The sequence below is a fragment of the Dipteris shenzhenensis genome, chromosome 29 (genome assembly GCF_047967505.1).
Source record: "Dipteris shenzhenensis isolate YYH24624 ecotype China chromosome 29, Dip_SZ_1.0, whole genome shotgun sequence".
Lineage (NCBI taxonomy): Eukaryota > Viridiplantae > Streptophyta > Polypodiopsida > Gleicheniales > Dipteridaceae > Dipteris > Dipteris shenzhenensis.
This window is the reverse complement of record NC_141624.1, coordinates 9,218,579-9,235,121: the sequence shown is the minus strand read 5'-3', so window position 1 is coordinate 9,235,121 and position 16,543 is coordinate 9,218,579. Positions and strand designations below refer to the sequence as shown.

Here is a 16,543-nt window from a genome sequence, read left to right as displayed (position 1 = left end):
TAGACGGGGGGGCGCCAACATGAATGTGAGGGTGAGAGAGAGAGAGAGAGAGAGAGAGACAGAGAGAGAGAGAGAGAGAAGAGGAAAAAGGAGAATTGTGTCAATGGGGGACCTCATGTAGGAGACGTGTGGGCGGAAAGAACGCTTAAAAAGGAGGTCAAAAAAAGGTCGTGCTTTATAATGCGCCTGGGCAGCAAGGGCAGCAAAAGACGGGATTGCGTGGGGCCGGGGGCGCCACGTCAGCGAAAAGGAGCCCGACGTGGCGGTCTAGAAAATAATTTCCGATTATTAAAAAAAAAAGGCCAAAAAATAGTTTCTGAAATTACTTTTATATTTTTTACCCACCCATTTTCTTCATCATCTTCATCATCTTCTTCTTTTCTTCACCTTGGTCCTTGCGATCGCCATAGCCATAGCTTCGAGCTCTTCCAATCGCTATAGCCATCTCCAATCTTCGATTTTTCTCCCACCATGAACTACCCATCTCGCCAAATCGCCCCCTCCCCTGATTCCCCCCTCCAAAAATGTATCCTCGTCACTGGTGGCGCTGGTTACATCGGTAGCCACACTGCCCTCCAGCTCCTCCTCGAAGGTCACCTGGTCGTCATCGTCGATAACCTTGACAATTCTGTCGAGGACGCTGTCACACGCGTCGCACAACTCGCTGGGAAACATGGGCGCAACCTTTACTTCTTTCAGGTAAAGATCGTTTCTTGGGGGAGAAAAGTATGCTTTAATTTCGCAGCTTCAAGCTCGTACAAAATGTAAGAAGGTTAGAAATGAGGGGCTTACGGTTCTTCTACCCCTCGGAATCATTATGCGCATCGTTTTTAGCACACCGGATTTCCAAATCTAGGTTCTTCTACCCCTTCCGAATTCTCCTGCAGCCGTTTTTAGGATAAATAGCGCGGAGCGTGAGTATTTTAGCGATGATGTATAAATTATGTTTTGCAGGTGGACCTTCGCAAAAAGGAGGCGCTTGAGAAGGTCTTCTCAATGGCCAAGTACGGGTTTTACTGCCACTTTTGGAATTCCATCTTGTATTGGAGTCAAAATTTTCGTCCAGTGTGGACGTTTCTGGAACTCATGTCAAATTTTCATGACGCTTACGAATTTCCCTGGCAGGTTTGACGCTGTCATTCACTTTGCGGGCGTGAAAGCTGTGGGTGAAAGTGTAGCCAAGCCATTGTCCTACTATGGGAATAACCTGATCGGCACACTCAATCTCCTGGAACTCATGAGTAAATATGGCTGTAAAAAGGCAAGGCTCCACAATAACCTGTGCTCTAGTATCGACCCATACCCTTAGTGAATATTCCCCAAGCCAATGTTAATGATGTCTAGTTAACTAAGCGAAAAGTTGTCAGGCAGTAGATCTTGCAGTTTTATTGTAGTGTACATATACCCTAGTGGGTGCAGTTCAGTTAGTTAATGGATCATCTATAGATTAGCCTTTTTCCTACTGTCCATTATGGCCCTGGAGTGTTGTTTAACATCTGATTTGTCAGAACTTGCACTAGATCTTGCTTTATGCGTGTAGCAGACGGAGCTTCCTTTTCTCTCAGGGGAAATTGAATATCTCTCATCCTAAGGAGTGTAATGATCTTACTTTGATTTTGCAGCTAGTATTTTCTTCATCTGCAACAGTTTATGGTCAACCAAAAACTGTCCCCTGCACTGAAGAGTTCCCTTTGTCAGCTACAAACCCATACGGTCGCACCAAGGTATTTTGTTTTACTCTTTTTTATTGAAGCTGCCTTGTTTGTTCTACTGTGGAAGAGGCTAATGCATGGACACCCTTGCACAGCTCTTTATTGAGGAGATAGCCCGTGATGTTCAGAAAGCAGATCCTGAATGGGGGATCATCCTTCTTCGTTATTTTAATCCAGTTGGAGCTCATCCCAGTGGGCTCATTGGTGAGGATCCAAGAGGCATTCCAAACAATCTGATGCCATTTATTCAGCAAGTGGCGGTTGGCAGGCGTAAGGAGCTAACTGTTTTTGGAAATGACTATCCCACGAGAGATGGTACTGGGGTATGCATTAAATTGCTATTTTTTCCTGCATTGTTTTTAAATACTCAGGTGTGAACACTAGAAGTGTTGCTTTTTGGTACAATCTGAAAGAAAGAAGGGGCTTCTGTTGCTATGTTTAGGCATCAATTATCAGGGTCAGGGTTCACACGTAAGTGATGTATTGTTGGGATGCTCAATTAGGGTCCCTATTATTGCTTGAGTTTAGGAGTCAATCAATGCTAAAAGAGGAAGAGAACCATTCTAGCTTTGGAACGAAGGTCAAGTTTGACATTTGGTAATAGAAACTCAACATTCTTGGTCTGTTTACAATGTAGAAATGCTGATGAGTGACCTGCAGCAACTTTGGCCACGGATGATGTCAGTAAGAATGCTATGGCCTGTAGTCTACCCTAGGTGTGATGCCAGGATAGTGTAGTCTATGCTAGGTAGGTTTATTAAGTGGCATTGGCCAAGTCTAATCACAAGGTTTTGCATGTGTTCACGTGGCAAAGATTGGGAATCAAGTCTTGTTTGCGCTTGAGGATCTGCAGGGTGTAAGTCCTAGTGACATGTTGTTCCCTTTAAGAATCACGTTGTGCTCGTGCTTGAGAATCTGCAGGGAGAAAGTCCTATTGTCATGTTCTTTTTGCAAAATCTGCCTAGTGGGGGTAGCATAATCAGCTTCATTTTATGGACTCGTGCTGTTTTGTTTCTACCACAGTTCATGGTTGTGTACACACTTGCACGAGGGACAGAGTTAGAGGGTCACGTGATTCTCAGATGTCCAGCCTACCATGAGATGCAAGGACGTTCCCGTGTCATTGCCACAAGACCCTTTTTTCATGGCAGTGGCTGCTCAACCTCCTTCCTAGCCCCCTTGCTGCCCTTCACAAACCCCACCGAGCCCTGCCCTCACTCAGCCTACTACCTCCTCAGTGACGACTCCTCTCTCCCCCTCCCCCCTCCTGTCTCGTAGGGCTGGCTGCGCTGGGTTACCCCTGTTGAATGAGCCTTCCCTTCCTCCTACTGGGTCCTTGGGCCCTCCCTGTAGCACCTTCCTCCTCTGCTCCTAGGTGGGTGAGTCCCACCCTACACTCCTCCCTTGGGTACCTCCCCAAGACCTGTCCACACCCCTGCCCCCGTGCTTCGCTTGTTTTGCTCCTTCATCCAGCTCTGCCCATCACTTCTTGGACGTCTCCTCTCTTCTTTGACTTCCCTTTCCTCTTTTTTTTTTCACCCCTCTTGTCCCTTCTTACCTGGCCTCATCATCTAGTATGGCCGTGAAAAGTCGCATACCAACATAGGGGCATGAATCAATGCAAATTTCAGGTCTCCAAAATTGATATGCGCTTCTTTTGACCACTAAAAAGCATCCTTTTTCAAGAGGTCCGTAGCTGCCCTCTTGGCAAATGTCTGAATAAATCGCTTGTAGAAGGAAGCAAGTCCCAAAAAGCCTCTTAGTTGGGTGGGATTTAGTGGCTGCAGCTATCTCCGCTCATGCATTGCACCTTTGCGGGGCCCACCAGAATCCCATCTCTACTCACAATGTGCCCCAAGCATTCAACCTCTTTTGCCATAAAGTACATTTGCTGGCGTTTGCATAGAGCTTATGCAACCTCAAAATATCCAGCACGTGCTTGACATGCTCAAAGTGTTCCTGTTTGCTTTTGCTGTAAATGAGGATGTCATCTAAGAAAACCAGCAGCACTGGGTTTGCCCAGGAGACTTTGCGGGTCTTGACCCAGTATAGCTGCTTATGGTTGGGCACTGATGACGACATGTTGCTTTGCTTCTTTTATTTTTTATGTAGATTTTTGGACTTTAGAACAACACAATTTCTAAATTTATACGATTGGATATATTCTAGTCTCACAAAGGTATACATATAGGAAGAGAAGTGGCTGCAATATTTTGTTCATGAGTGCGTGAAATCATACAAACCACTTTTTGTTCGAAAGGCTATTTTGTGTTGATCACCCTCTTTCACTCTGATAACCCGATCTGAGATCTATCTTTGTGAAGAACTGAGCACCCTTTAGTTCATCCAACAGATCATCAATCTTGGGCATCGAATTCTGTTTTTAATAGTAGCCTTGTTGAGGTCCCTGTAATCAAAGCACATGCGGTATGAACCATCTTTCCGAAATTATGGCATTGTCAACATCCCTCTTTGGAGGTAACTGACATGACATATCAACAAAATTTGAGAGTAATTGTTGTTGTATTTCCATGTCCTTCACTTGGGGAAGGCTTCCCGTATGAGTCATTGACACATTCAATGCATAAATGGCACTTTCTTTCTTGAGCTCTTGGGTCAACTGCAATATCATTGTTTTGCCCTTATGTGCAAAGTAGGGAAGAATTGAGCACCCTCTAGTTCATCCAACAGATCATCAATTCTGGGCATCGAATTCTGTTTTCTATAGTAGCCTTGTTGAGATCCCTGTAGTCAAAGCACATGCGGTATGAACCATATTTCTTTTCCACAAGGAGCATTGGGGAGGCAAAGGGAAAAGTGCTATGAGAAATGAAATTCTTAGAGAGATGGTATGGAGCCTTGTTTATGGGGGCTTACTTCAAGGCTGGAAATCATGGCATGCTCAACATCCCTCTTTGGAGGTAATCGACATGACATATCAACAAAATTTGAGAGCAGTTGCTGCATTTTCATATCCTTCACCTGGGGAAGGCTTCCTGAATGAGTCATTGACACATTCAATGCATAAATGGCACTTTCTTTCTTGAGCTCTTGGGCCAACTGCAATACCACTATTTTTCCCTTATGTGCAAAGCATGGATGAGCTGAGCTCCCTTTAGTTCATCCAACAGATCATCAATCTTGGGCATTGAATTCTGTTTTTTATAGTAGCCTCGCTGAGATCCCTGTAATCAATGCACATGCGGTATGCACCATCTTTCTTTTTCACAAGGAGCACTGTGGAGGCAAAGTGAGAGGCGCTATGAGGAATGAAATTTGTCCCAAGCAACTCTTTCTGTCCTGCCATTTCCTCCTGTTCCACATTAGAGAGACGGTATGGAGCATTGTTTATGGGCTTACTTCAAGGCTCCAAAACGATGGCATGATCAAGATCCCTCTTTTGAGGTAAATTGACATGGCATATCAGCAAATACATCAGCAAAATCTGAGAGCAGCTGCTGCATTTTCATATCCTTCACTTGGGGAAGGCTTCCCGTATGAGTTACTATCACATTCAATGCATAAATGGCACTTTCTTTCTTGAGCTCTAGGGCCAACTGCCATGCTGAAACAAACTGCATTTTTGGGGCTGTCAAACCCTGAAATAGCACTATTTTTGCCCTCATGTGCAAAGTGGAGAGTCATGGCATTCAAGTCAATACTAAACTCTCCAAGGATTTCATCCAATCATATCCTGTGAATAGGAGGCTTGATCAGCTCAGAAGAAACCAGATCCATGAAGGGAAGAACCATGGAATAGGCCAGATAGATTATGACTCAGATTCTGATGCTGACATCCTTCCTGAACCTCCTGCAGACCCTACTGGTTTTATGTCCTTTGCAATGAAAGCCTATTATTCTAATGGTGTGCCAGCTCATAGGAGCAGAGAACCACCTTTCCTAGGGATACCGGCCGTGAACTGGATGGTCTGTGTCAAAGGTTCAACGAGTGCATGTAGTTATGCCCTTCCATCAATATATTTAGACGGTTAAATCTGCTGAACCTAAGGGTGTTACATAAAGAGAGAGTGAGAGAGCAAGAAGCAAGAGAGCTGAACGTAGTGCTTGCAATAGAAGAAGTGAGTAATACAAGAAGTGGGATGGGTTTGTCTAAGTGACAAAACCTTATCCTTCACTAACAGTAGTTAGTGAACTAACTGTAGTTAGTGAACTAACTGTGGTTGGGAGGAAAAACCTCTAAATGAGGGAAAAGTGCCCCTAACCTACCTATTACATTACATTGGTCACTGCTGAATTATAATAATAATTCTAACACCCCCCTGCAGTGCCAGTGTCATGTACAAGGAAATGATCAATCACCAAAAGGAGATAAGTTAAGGGCACTGCGAAATGCCTCAAACTTTTCACGTGGAAGTGCTTTGGTGAAGATGTCTGCAACATTGTCATGTGTTGACACATAGATCATACTAATCTCTCTTGCATGCAACTTCTCTCTGACATAGTGATAGTGAACCTCAATGTGCTTCGTGCGAGCATGAAACATAGGATTCTTTGCCACTGCTATAGCACTCTGACTATCAGTGAGAATCGGAGAAGGACCCTCCAATGAAGATGAAGATCAGTAAACAAACGATGCAGCCAAACACATTCAACTGTCGCTGTGAAAGCTGCCCTGTACTCAGCTTCACATGAGGAGGTAGCCACTGTAGACTGTTTGCTCAACCAAGAAATGCAAGCATGTCCTAGAAAGAAACAATTCCCACTGGTGGACTGCCTAGTATCATAGTCTCCAGCCCAATCTGAGTCACTGTAAGCATGCATCTGCAAGTCACCCCCCTTGGGAAACATCAAGCCAAAAGACTTTGTACCTTGCAAGTAACGGAAGATGCGTTTTACAGCTTGCCAATGCATAATCTTTGGGCTGTGCATATACCTGCTCACCTGAGAAACTGAAAACTGAATATCAGGTCGTGTATTGCAGAGATAAATGAGGCATCCAACAGCCTAACTATAGAGTGTGACATCAATTGATTCACCCGCATCATGCATTGTAAGCTTCAGCCCCGGCTCCATGGGAGTGGACATAGGCTTGCAATCATGCATTTTGAATCTGTCCAAGAGCTTTTGAACATACTTGGACTGAGACATAACAATGCCACGTTTCTCTTGAATAAACTGGATCCCCAAAAAGAAATGTAACAAGCCCAAGTCTGACATATCAAATGTAGCTTTCAATTGGGCCTTGAAATCTGCAATTACTTCCTCATTTGATCTGGTGAGCAGCATGTCATCTACATAAAGAATGATGACCAGAATATCCCCCCCATCCTTCTTGATGTAGAGGGTGCTCTCAGTTGGACTATTGTGCAGCCCCTTGCTGGTCAGAAAGGCATCAATTTTGGCATACCATGCACGTGGGGCTTGTCTCAGCCCATACAAAGCTTTATTCAGCTTGCATACCTGAAGTGCATTTCCTGAAATTTCAAAGCCCAGAGGTTGTTTGACATAAACCTCTTCCAACAAGTCTCCATTAAGGAAAGCTGTTTTAATGTCCAACTGATGAACATTCCATTCAAAATTTGCAGCCATGGCTATAACTGACCTGATGGTGGTCATCCTGGATGTAGGAGCAAAAGTCTTCTCATAATCTATGCCTTTTTTTTGGGCATATCCTTTTGCAACCAGCCTTGCCTTGTACCGATCAATGGAGCCAGATTTTCTGGGCATATCCTTTTGCAACCAGCCTTGCCTTGTACCGATCAATGGACCCATCTGGCTTTCTTTTGACTTTGAAAACCCACTGTGTACCTATGGCATTTTTACCTGGTGGCAAATCCACAACATCCCAAGTCTTATTTTTATGAATGGACTCCAACTCATCGTGCATAGCATTCATCCAATGCACATTATCTTTTGCTTCTTCAAATGTCTTAGGCTCCTCCTCATCAAGAAGAGTACCTGCAGAAGCTGATTCAACTGAATGAGCTCCCTCCATGTGCCTTACTGCACTACGAGTTCTGCCAGGCAATGGAGCTTCAAGCCTGCTCTCCTTGAGAGTCTGAAGCAACCAATGCGGGACTGTTTTGGCTGCATGTATCTCTTGAATTTCTTGCCTGACAACTTCATCCACACCCTGAGGTTGTACCAATTCAGCTGGGGGCTAAATCTGTACTTGTGGAGCTGGCGGAGGTTGCTGTAAATTCTGATTTTCAGCGGGGGAACCAAATGCTATAGGAAGCATCCCCTCAAACACATCATCTGGAGAGGTTGGAATCTGAAATTCAGCATTTGTATGCGCAGAATTTTCATAGAATATGACATCTCTATTGACAAAAATCTTGTGTGTAGCAGGATTGTAGAGACGATAGCCTTTGCTTTGTGAACTATATCCCACAAAAATGCATTTTAGTGCAATTGACAATGTAAGAAATCCACAGATCGTGACAGACAACTTGTGTCTGAACTCCACAAGCACGTGGGCATATGCAACACAGCCAAAAATTCTGAAGTGGTCCATTGAAGGCTTTCTCCCATGCCATGCCTCATAGGGAGTGATTGTCTTCAAAGCCTTTGTAGGAGCCCGATTTAAAATATAGTTGGCACACGTGAGGCCTTCCAGCCAAAACCTATGAGGCAACTTTTTACTTATGAGCATGCATCTATCCTTTTCCATGGCGATGCGATTCTTCCATTCAGCTTCGCCATTCTGTTGAGGTGTAAGCCTCACTGTAAGCTGATGCATAATGCCTTTTTTTTTCAGAAATGTCTCAAATTCATGAGACATGTATTTCCCCCCTCGATCTGTGCGAAGTGTTTGCACCTTGAGTCCTGTCTCATTTTCAACCATAGCCACAAAGTGTTTGAAATACATAAACACTTCTGATTTTGCCTTGAGACCATAGACCCAAGTGTAATCGGTAAAGTCATCTATGAATGTAACAAAATAGAGATAACCCCCAAAAGCAGGTGTCCTCATGGGACCGCAGACATCACTGTGAATAAGCTGCAATTTTCTTGTAGCTTTCACTGCACCATCCTTCTTGAAGGGAAGCTTATGCATTTTGCCAAGAATGCAACCTTCACATGCATGAGGAGGCGGCGACTCCAAAGGAGGTAATGCATCAACTATCATGCTTTTGAAGTGTCATTAAGCTGCCATTGCTCATGTGCCCATACCTAGCATGCCATAACTCCGCATTGTGCATCGCAGCAGTGGGAGTGCTAACTGATAATGCAAGATGGGATCTTTTTTCATATAAATCAAGCTGAAAAAGACCCCGATACAAAGTGCCAGACAACCTCAAAGCATATTCATTTTCTTTGTCTCTGACTGCACACTTGTCATCATCAAAAACAACCTGAAATCCTCCTCTATTGAGTGAGGACACTGAAGGCAAATTCTTCTTTATACCTGGCACAGAGTACATCTGAAATTCTGAAATCTGTGCCATCAGTGGATGTGAGAATAATATCTCCCACTCCACACTCTGAATAAGAAGAATTATTTGCACAAGTGACCTTCTTCTGGCACTCATGGTGGACTGTGCGAACCACACATGCACAAATATCTCCTGAGTGGAAGTCACATGCCAACATAGTGCATGTGGATAAAAAGAGACACAACGCCAAGGCAGTGGACCTATGAGTGCATTAGTGAAACAAAACATAGAAATTAGGCATGGAATGCCACTCTCGCGAAGAAGTGCCAGCAATGTCGATGTAGATCTTGCCTTTCACATCACAAAATAATTGCACCAATACTCGGTACCACACTTGCATCCTCAGAACACCACATGCCTTCTTTGCCACATCACCTTAAAAAAAAACAGGTTGTCCCTCCATGAATCAAATGCCTAGTGCTGGGCGCTACATCCGATATTTGGTCGGTATGTCCCCATTACTGCATCTGCCTCCATCTCTTGGACAATACAATTTCCTTGGTTCACTTCAAGAAGAGCTTAGGTGTTGATAATTCAAGTGAAATAAGGAGCAAGGCACAAGAAATTCTTCTTAGATTGAATACTTGCTGGAATAGTTCTGCAAGAGCGAATTCCACGCTTGAAGAGATCAAAATGCATGCACATAAAAGATTTTTCTACACTCGCCTTGATTGTACCAGCATAAATCTCCTGATAGCCTTCTTTGCAGATTGCAGCTTGCTCTCCCTTGCATAAGATCCTCCACAGAAGACACCAACCGCAGCATAGCAGCATCCCGCAATGGAAAATCGGAATTCGTAAGGACTCTGGAAGGGCGTCCACAGTCTCCAACGTTTGCAAACCACGATCAAAAGAATACCGCAACAACAACTCCACAAATGGTTGCCTTCGTGTGCAGCAAGCACCATGACTCCGTAACAGCACTGTGAGGTTGATTCGTCCATCCTACGGGTGTTGTGCAAGCCCTCTGCACTGGGTTACTGCATTGTGTGGCAGATTATGGCCTGGCATTGTGTTGTGGATTCTATGGATGCTCTTGCATTGCGTGCATATATATAGAAGTGTCTATGCCCCTTCATTGCCCACACGTGTGCCTCTTGGTATTCCCATGTGCACACACCTCTTGGCATCCCCACTTAGTGCTAAACCCGTGTGGTTTTAGGCCCTAACAAGAAAATGCCTCACACAGTTGTTGCTTCTCAGGGTGCTACAAAGAAGGTACTGGACATCCTACTGAGAAGATCCTTATAATGGATCTTCTACTCTCCATGGTGGATTTTACTGCTTCATACAACAGTTACATGGTCCCGCAAACACATATTCAGCAGTTTGCTAGTGACAGGTCTCCACATCATCTGTTGAGACAGGAGACTGAAGGAACAAGGATCTACATGGCAGTCCTCAATAAAATACTACAGAACTCAGACATATCTTGGCAAAAGGCATCAAGCAATGTGTCTCATTCTCCTGTTTTAAGTCACATTTTCGTGCTCCTTCCCAAAGAACACACTTCCAGAATCCCTCTTAGCAAGATTGCTAGCAGAAAGATGAGGGATACTCAGGACCAGAAGGTGAATCTTTGAAGAATTTAAATGTGGAAGATACAAAAGATTTTCCAGAAGATAGTCACAAGAAAGACAAGGATTTGGTTATTCAACTTAGTTGAATAATCAGCAGGCGTTACTCAATCTTTTTTTAAAGATGCTCTAAATGCTGGTGCTGTGCCCACCATTGCAACATCATGGCAGAATGTGGAGGACAGTGAATGTCGACGTGTTCATGATGCAGCTATGGAAGCATATGTGTTGCTCATGTTACTGTAGAAGATGTGTATGCAGCACTAGGGAACCCTTTTGTGTTCCCGTTTGAGATATGGTTGGTCTTTCAGTCGTCAAGTGCTGAGCTCTCACAATTGCCTGGTTCTTCACCATCATCTATAGTTGGTGTGAGAGACCACGCTTAACATCATGTGATTACATGTGTATAGCATTAACACATATAGAGTGCTATAAAGGAAAGGGTTAGATGCTCTAACCCTAACCCTAAATAGGTTTGTATATATTCTATATTTTCAACTAAATCTAGTGTACAGTTAGTCATTTGTGGTGTGCTCTCTAGCTGTGCCCCCTATCCTCGGCGATCAATAGTCGAGATGCATCAATGTCATGAAGTCCCACAGCAGAAATACTGTCAGCTCAGTATCTCGGATGAAACATATAGTGTCATCGAGTGACCTCATGAAATTACGGTGAGCCCGTTTGTACTGAGGGAGTGGAGGTGCTACCCCCCTCTCGAACGTCAGATAATGCTCCAGATGCTCGCTCTGTTGAACTACTTGTAGGAGCCCGGATCAATCGGCTCTAACTAGAAAGCATCAAGGTAAAGCTGCAATATCCCAGGTGAATCTGCCAGTTCACCTTCCTCCATTCATTTTGCATCGAGTGATGGGTAATTTTGAAATTTTACCAAGTAGCGACAAATAACTTTACCCTTGAGCTTTCTATCTCTGTGTGCTAGAATTTGCTCTGGGACCAGAAGTTCATCCTGTCCTTCCACTTCAGGCTGTATCTCTTTAGCTAAATCCTTGGGAACATCTGCATGATATTGCTTTAACTCTAGGCCCTCTAGGGGGCCCATTAAAAATGCCACGTCATCATTTTTCAACAACCACTCTTTTACTTCCTTGGAATGCATTTGGGCCTAGGGTTTAATTACGCTTATGCCCTAGGCATCATGCCGCGTTTAATTACACATTATTAAGCCCACCTTTGGACTTTTAAAACCAAAGTTGTGACAGTCTTGTAGTACATTAAAGTACTTAGAATTTCACGTCCCCGTGACATTTGCCATCTCAAGAAAAGTCTCTATGGCATAAAGAAAGCACAAGTATTTTGTTGATCTGAGATACAGGAAATCCAATGCAGATCATAATCTCTACTACAAAGTTCAAGGGAAAGACATTACTATTATACTTTTGTACGTAGATGATTTGATTGTGACCGGAAGCAAGGATAACTTCATCAAAAAGCTAAAACAAGACTTATCTGCAGAGTTCGACATGAAAGATCTTGGACTTATGCACTATTATCTTGGAATTGAGTTCTGAAGAGATTCATATTAGAACAAAGTTTGAAACTTACAAAAGATTCAAAAAAGCCTACAGTCAATGACAGGTACTACAGGCAGCTCATTGGATCTCTTATATATTTGACTATCACACGGACAGATATCTGTTATGCAGTAAGTTCACTAGCTCAGTTTATGGCAAATCCAAAACAGTCTCACTGGAATGCAGCCAATCCACACAGGGATATGTATTTTTTCTTGGTCAAGGTGCTATGTCATGGTTGTTAAACAAACAGCCAACGTTGCTTTATCTTCGACTGAAGCATAATATAGAGCACTCACTACAGCTGCATGCGAGGCTATATGGCTCAGAAGACTATTGTCAGAAACATATTACTTTGATGAATCAAAGCCAATAACAATATACAGTGATAATCAATCGGCTCAAGCATTGGCCAAGAATCTAGTATATTACTCCAGGATAAAGCACATTGATGTCAGAGAGCACTTCATTAGAGAAAGAGTGTTACTTGGTGACATCACACTGTAGCATTGTGATAGCAAAGAGAATGTTGCAGACATTTTTACCAAACCACTCGGTAAAGAGCTTTTCGAGAAACACCAACAAGCTCTTGGTTTGACGCAGAGGAAGGACATTTCCATTGAAGAGGTGTGATGGAATGTAATGTTCAGTCTTTCTTTGATTTGCCCGAATCATCATCTTGAGGAAAGGCCTACTTTATGATGTTGATCTTAAGGGAAGGTGTTGAGAGACCACGCTCAACATCATGTGATTACATGTGTATAGCACTTACACATATAGAGTGCTATAAAGGAAAGGATTAGATACCCTAATCCTAGCCCTAAATGGGTTTGTATATATTCTACATTTTCAACTAAATCTAGTGTACAATTAGTAATTAATTTGTGGTGTGCTCTCTAGCTGTGCCCTCTCTCCTCATCTCCACTCTTCTCCTCTCCCCTTTTCATATTTTGTCAGTTGGTGTTGGGGTAGGGTTGCAAGTAAAGTCACGGTGTAAAACAGTTATGATACTATCCATGGAGCTGCTCATGTATATTTATTGCCAAGAATATCAATCCTTGATGCATGTGAAACTCCTCTATCCTCAAGGTACTGGGGTTGACGACTACTCCTTTTTCCGATATTCTCAAGAATTGGATCTTTGTGAGACAGTGCTGGGGTTTCTTTCCAAGAGTCCGTGACGTATGGAGCTGGAGTGGATCTAACCGTATGATATGGTTGATCTCATCTCGTGGGATCAGGGGGATGGTGCATCCAAGCTGTACTGAAAGGTGGGGATCTAGTCTATTTGAATACCCTTACTGGTGAACCCATCTAGATATATGTGCATACCATGTCATGGTAACTCTACTATATGCAAGTTGCTTGGATGACTCAAGTGCAACTCGGTAGCGTCTAGTTAGGCAAGCCCAAACCCTATGAAGGTATGTCAGTGTTCGTAAGATGGCATCAATCTATAGTGGTGTCATGGTGAACTCTGCTTGTGCTATCTGGTGAGGGACTGGGGAGAATGAAAGAAAAACGTTCGTGAGAGGCCTTGCGGGCCTATGGGACAAAGTACACTAAGAGAAAGAACTCATATAAGCCTCAAAGGGCTGAAGTAAAGGGTGTGCTAGGGCCCTTGTTGAGTGCTATGCTAAGCTAAGCTATAGAGTTCAAAAACTGAAATAAAATTGAGGCTTAGAAGCTGAGACCCCGGCACCGTGGTGGCCTTTAGTGGGCTGCAAAGATATCTTGGAATTGCATTTGTCAAGTTGTCTCTCGCTGTGGTGGAGGGCGTGGTTTGCTCGACCTCTGTATCCGATGAGCTATGTCAAGAGTGATGCCTCGTTTTTGGTGGTCTCCTCTAAGGAAAGCGGAGATAGGTCGGACCTCAATTATGCATGCTTTGGTCACACTTTGTGTCATGTGCTTTGTGTCCCTTGCTTGGCAGCATCATGTTGTCTCTGTCCGCTGATCCATACCGCCCGCATGTGAGCTAACTCTTCCTCCTCCACCCCCCATATGTCCTAGAGCCGACTCAAGTGCATAGAAGTCCGTGATATGTCACTCTGATTGGTTTGTTCCAAAATCCTGTGACGCTGTCATTGCTTGCTGCTGTCATGGTTTGTCGTAGTGTCTCTCTATGTCATTTAATCAGATAGAGACCAATGCAGATCTAATCATGGAATTGGATCAGTCAAGAGAGTGGACCAAAGCCGTGTCCGTTTTAAAAGAGGTAGTGGTATCGTCCCGGAATCTCATACTAGGTTGGGCAAACACATAAGAAATGCTTCTTTGTCTCAACATCCCCAGTGTGCATAACCTGTGGATTTGCTACTCTCTAGGTATGCCAGCTCTCCTTGCCTCAATCTCCAGTTGATGTGACGATACCTGCATCTGTCGAATGGCAATCCTCAGTGCATGTGAGACTCCTCTGTAAAGGGCTCTGATGATGAGTCCATTGTCCGATACCCTCAAGAAATAGTCGTGATAGAACTGGATCTTGGTGGGGAACACTCTTGTCCCCCTCCCCCCCACCCTCTCAAAATAAGAAAAAAAAGTCCGTGATGTATGGAGTTGGAGGAGATCTAACCGTATGATACAGTTAATCTCATCTCGAGGGATTGACTTGGGCGGTGCATCCATGCTATACTAACCGGGTTCATTTGGATACCATGTGAACACATGTACATACCATGTATCAGGCCTACTCTCAGCTAATCGTCTGGATGACTCTTGTGCCAACTGCGGTAGTCTCCATTGAGGTAAGGCCCAAACTCTGTGAAGGAATGTCACAGTCTGAAAAATGGCATCAATTTGGAGAAGCATCATGGAAAACTTTGCCTGTACTATCTGATGGGGGATTGAGGGCGTACTCGGAATCATCATATCACTTGTAGCCGCTCAAATCTCCTCCACTCTGTTGCCGAAAGGTTGCTCCCCGAGAATGGTGCCGTGTACATGGCAGTCGACCTCGCTAGGGTGTTGAAAAGCAAGTCCTTCGTGGGTGGGTCCTGAAAAGCACTGCCTCTTTAACCAGGCCAAAGCTCTTTGTCCACATGTGAGTCATGCTCTGGCTAGATGGAAATTGGCCATGTGAAGACTAAACTCTGTGAAGGAATGTCACTGTCTGGAAAATGGCATCAATTTGGAGAAGCATCATGGCAAACTTTGCCTGTACTATCTGATGGGGGATCGAGGGCGTACTCCGAATCATCATATCACTTGTAGCCGCTCAAATCTCCTCCACTCTGTTGCCGAAAGGTTGCTCCCCGAGAATGGTCTAGATGCCTCTGCAGTCCCTTTGCTGAATATGATATAAGGACAATGTCATTGGCATATAGCAATATTTGTACCATCCAGCAGTGATCTCTCATCTCCTAGGCGGTCAATGAAGGATGTGATCCCGTCAATGAAGAGAGTTGGTGAAAGAGGGCATCCCTGCTTCACTCCGATGGTCCTCTCTGATAGGCCTTAGATTCTCCCTCTGACGGACTTGTATAGGCTCATCACCCCCCGAATCAGAACCTCTGGAATATGCATCTCCTAAACGCTCTTGATCATACGGGATCGTGGGACAATGTCAAAGGCCTTCCGGAAGTCTACAAAGCAAGTGTAGACTTTTTGGTGCCTCGATCTCGCCTCCTCAATGATGACCCTCAAGGTGAAGATGTGGTCTAGGAGTGAGTGCTGCCGTCAAAAACTTGCTTGTCCTAGAGCCCGCTACCCCTATTCTTGTAACTGCTGAACTCCTCCTCTAGTACCGACCCATAATCTTGGCCAGAGTGTGGCTAATCATAAGGTGCGGTAGTTCCCAATGTTTGTGGGGTCCCCTGCTTTGTGTATGGGCACAATGGTGGTAGTACTCCAAGTAGGTGGGAAGCCGTGGCGTATAGTGTGGTTGAACATCTATGCTAAAATTGAAGCTAGGATCTCTTGTCCATGTGCGAAGTGCTCAGTGTGAAGTCCCTCATGATCTTGAGCTCTCTGGTTATGGAGTTGGTGGGAACCAATGACATGTGGTGAGCTTGGGCATGGAGGACATATCAAATGATTTTTGCATCAGGATGTCATAGAGTGAGCTCGCATATGTGGGCCATACCTCTGGATCTATGATGGGAACCCTTCAGATTGAAGCCCCCACCCAATGGTAGGGTCTCCCCCTCGAAATGATTAGGATCACCTCCTCCATGCGTGCATTGAAGTCACCAAGTAGGAGTTTATCTCCGTTGCCTGGAAAATTCCGTGATGTCATCATATATTGTCTCATATGGACAGTGTTTTCTATTTAGTGACCTCATGTGCATAGGATGATGAATATGGGGGGAAATGTCACGAGG

At 44.2% G+C, this 16,543-nt stretch overlaps 1 protein-coding gene across 1 annotated transcript in view; it reads left to right on the top strand.

Moving 5' to 3' along the window:
- Positions 1-385: 385 nt before the first annotated feature.
- Positions 386-16,543, top strand: part of LOC147882405 (UDP-glucose 4-epimerase GEPI48-like) — a 39,879-nt gene continuing 23,721 nt past the window's right edge. Inside the window, exons 1-5 of the mRNA XM_087400260.1 lie at positions 386-699; positions 955-1,004; positions 1,126-1,261; positions 1,623-1,724; positions 1,808-2,035. Of these exons, the coding sequence (XP_087256386.1) occupies positions 472-699; positions 955-1,004; positions 1,126-1,261; positions 1,623-1,724; positions 1,808-2,035 (744 nt within the window). The 5' untranslated portion in view covers positions 386-471. The remainder of the gene's footprint in view (positions 700-954; positions 1,005-1,125; positions 1,262-1,622; positions 1,725-1,807; positions 2,036-16,543) is intronic.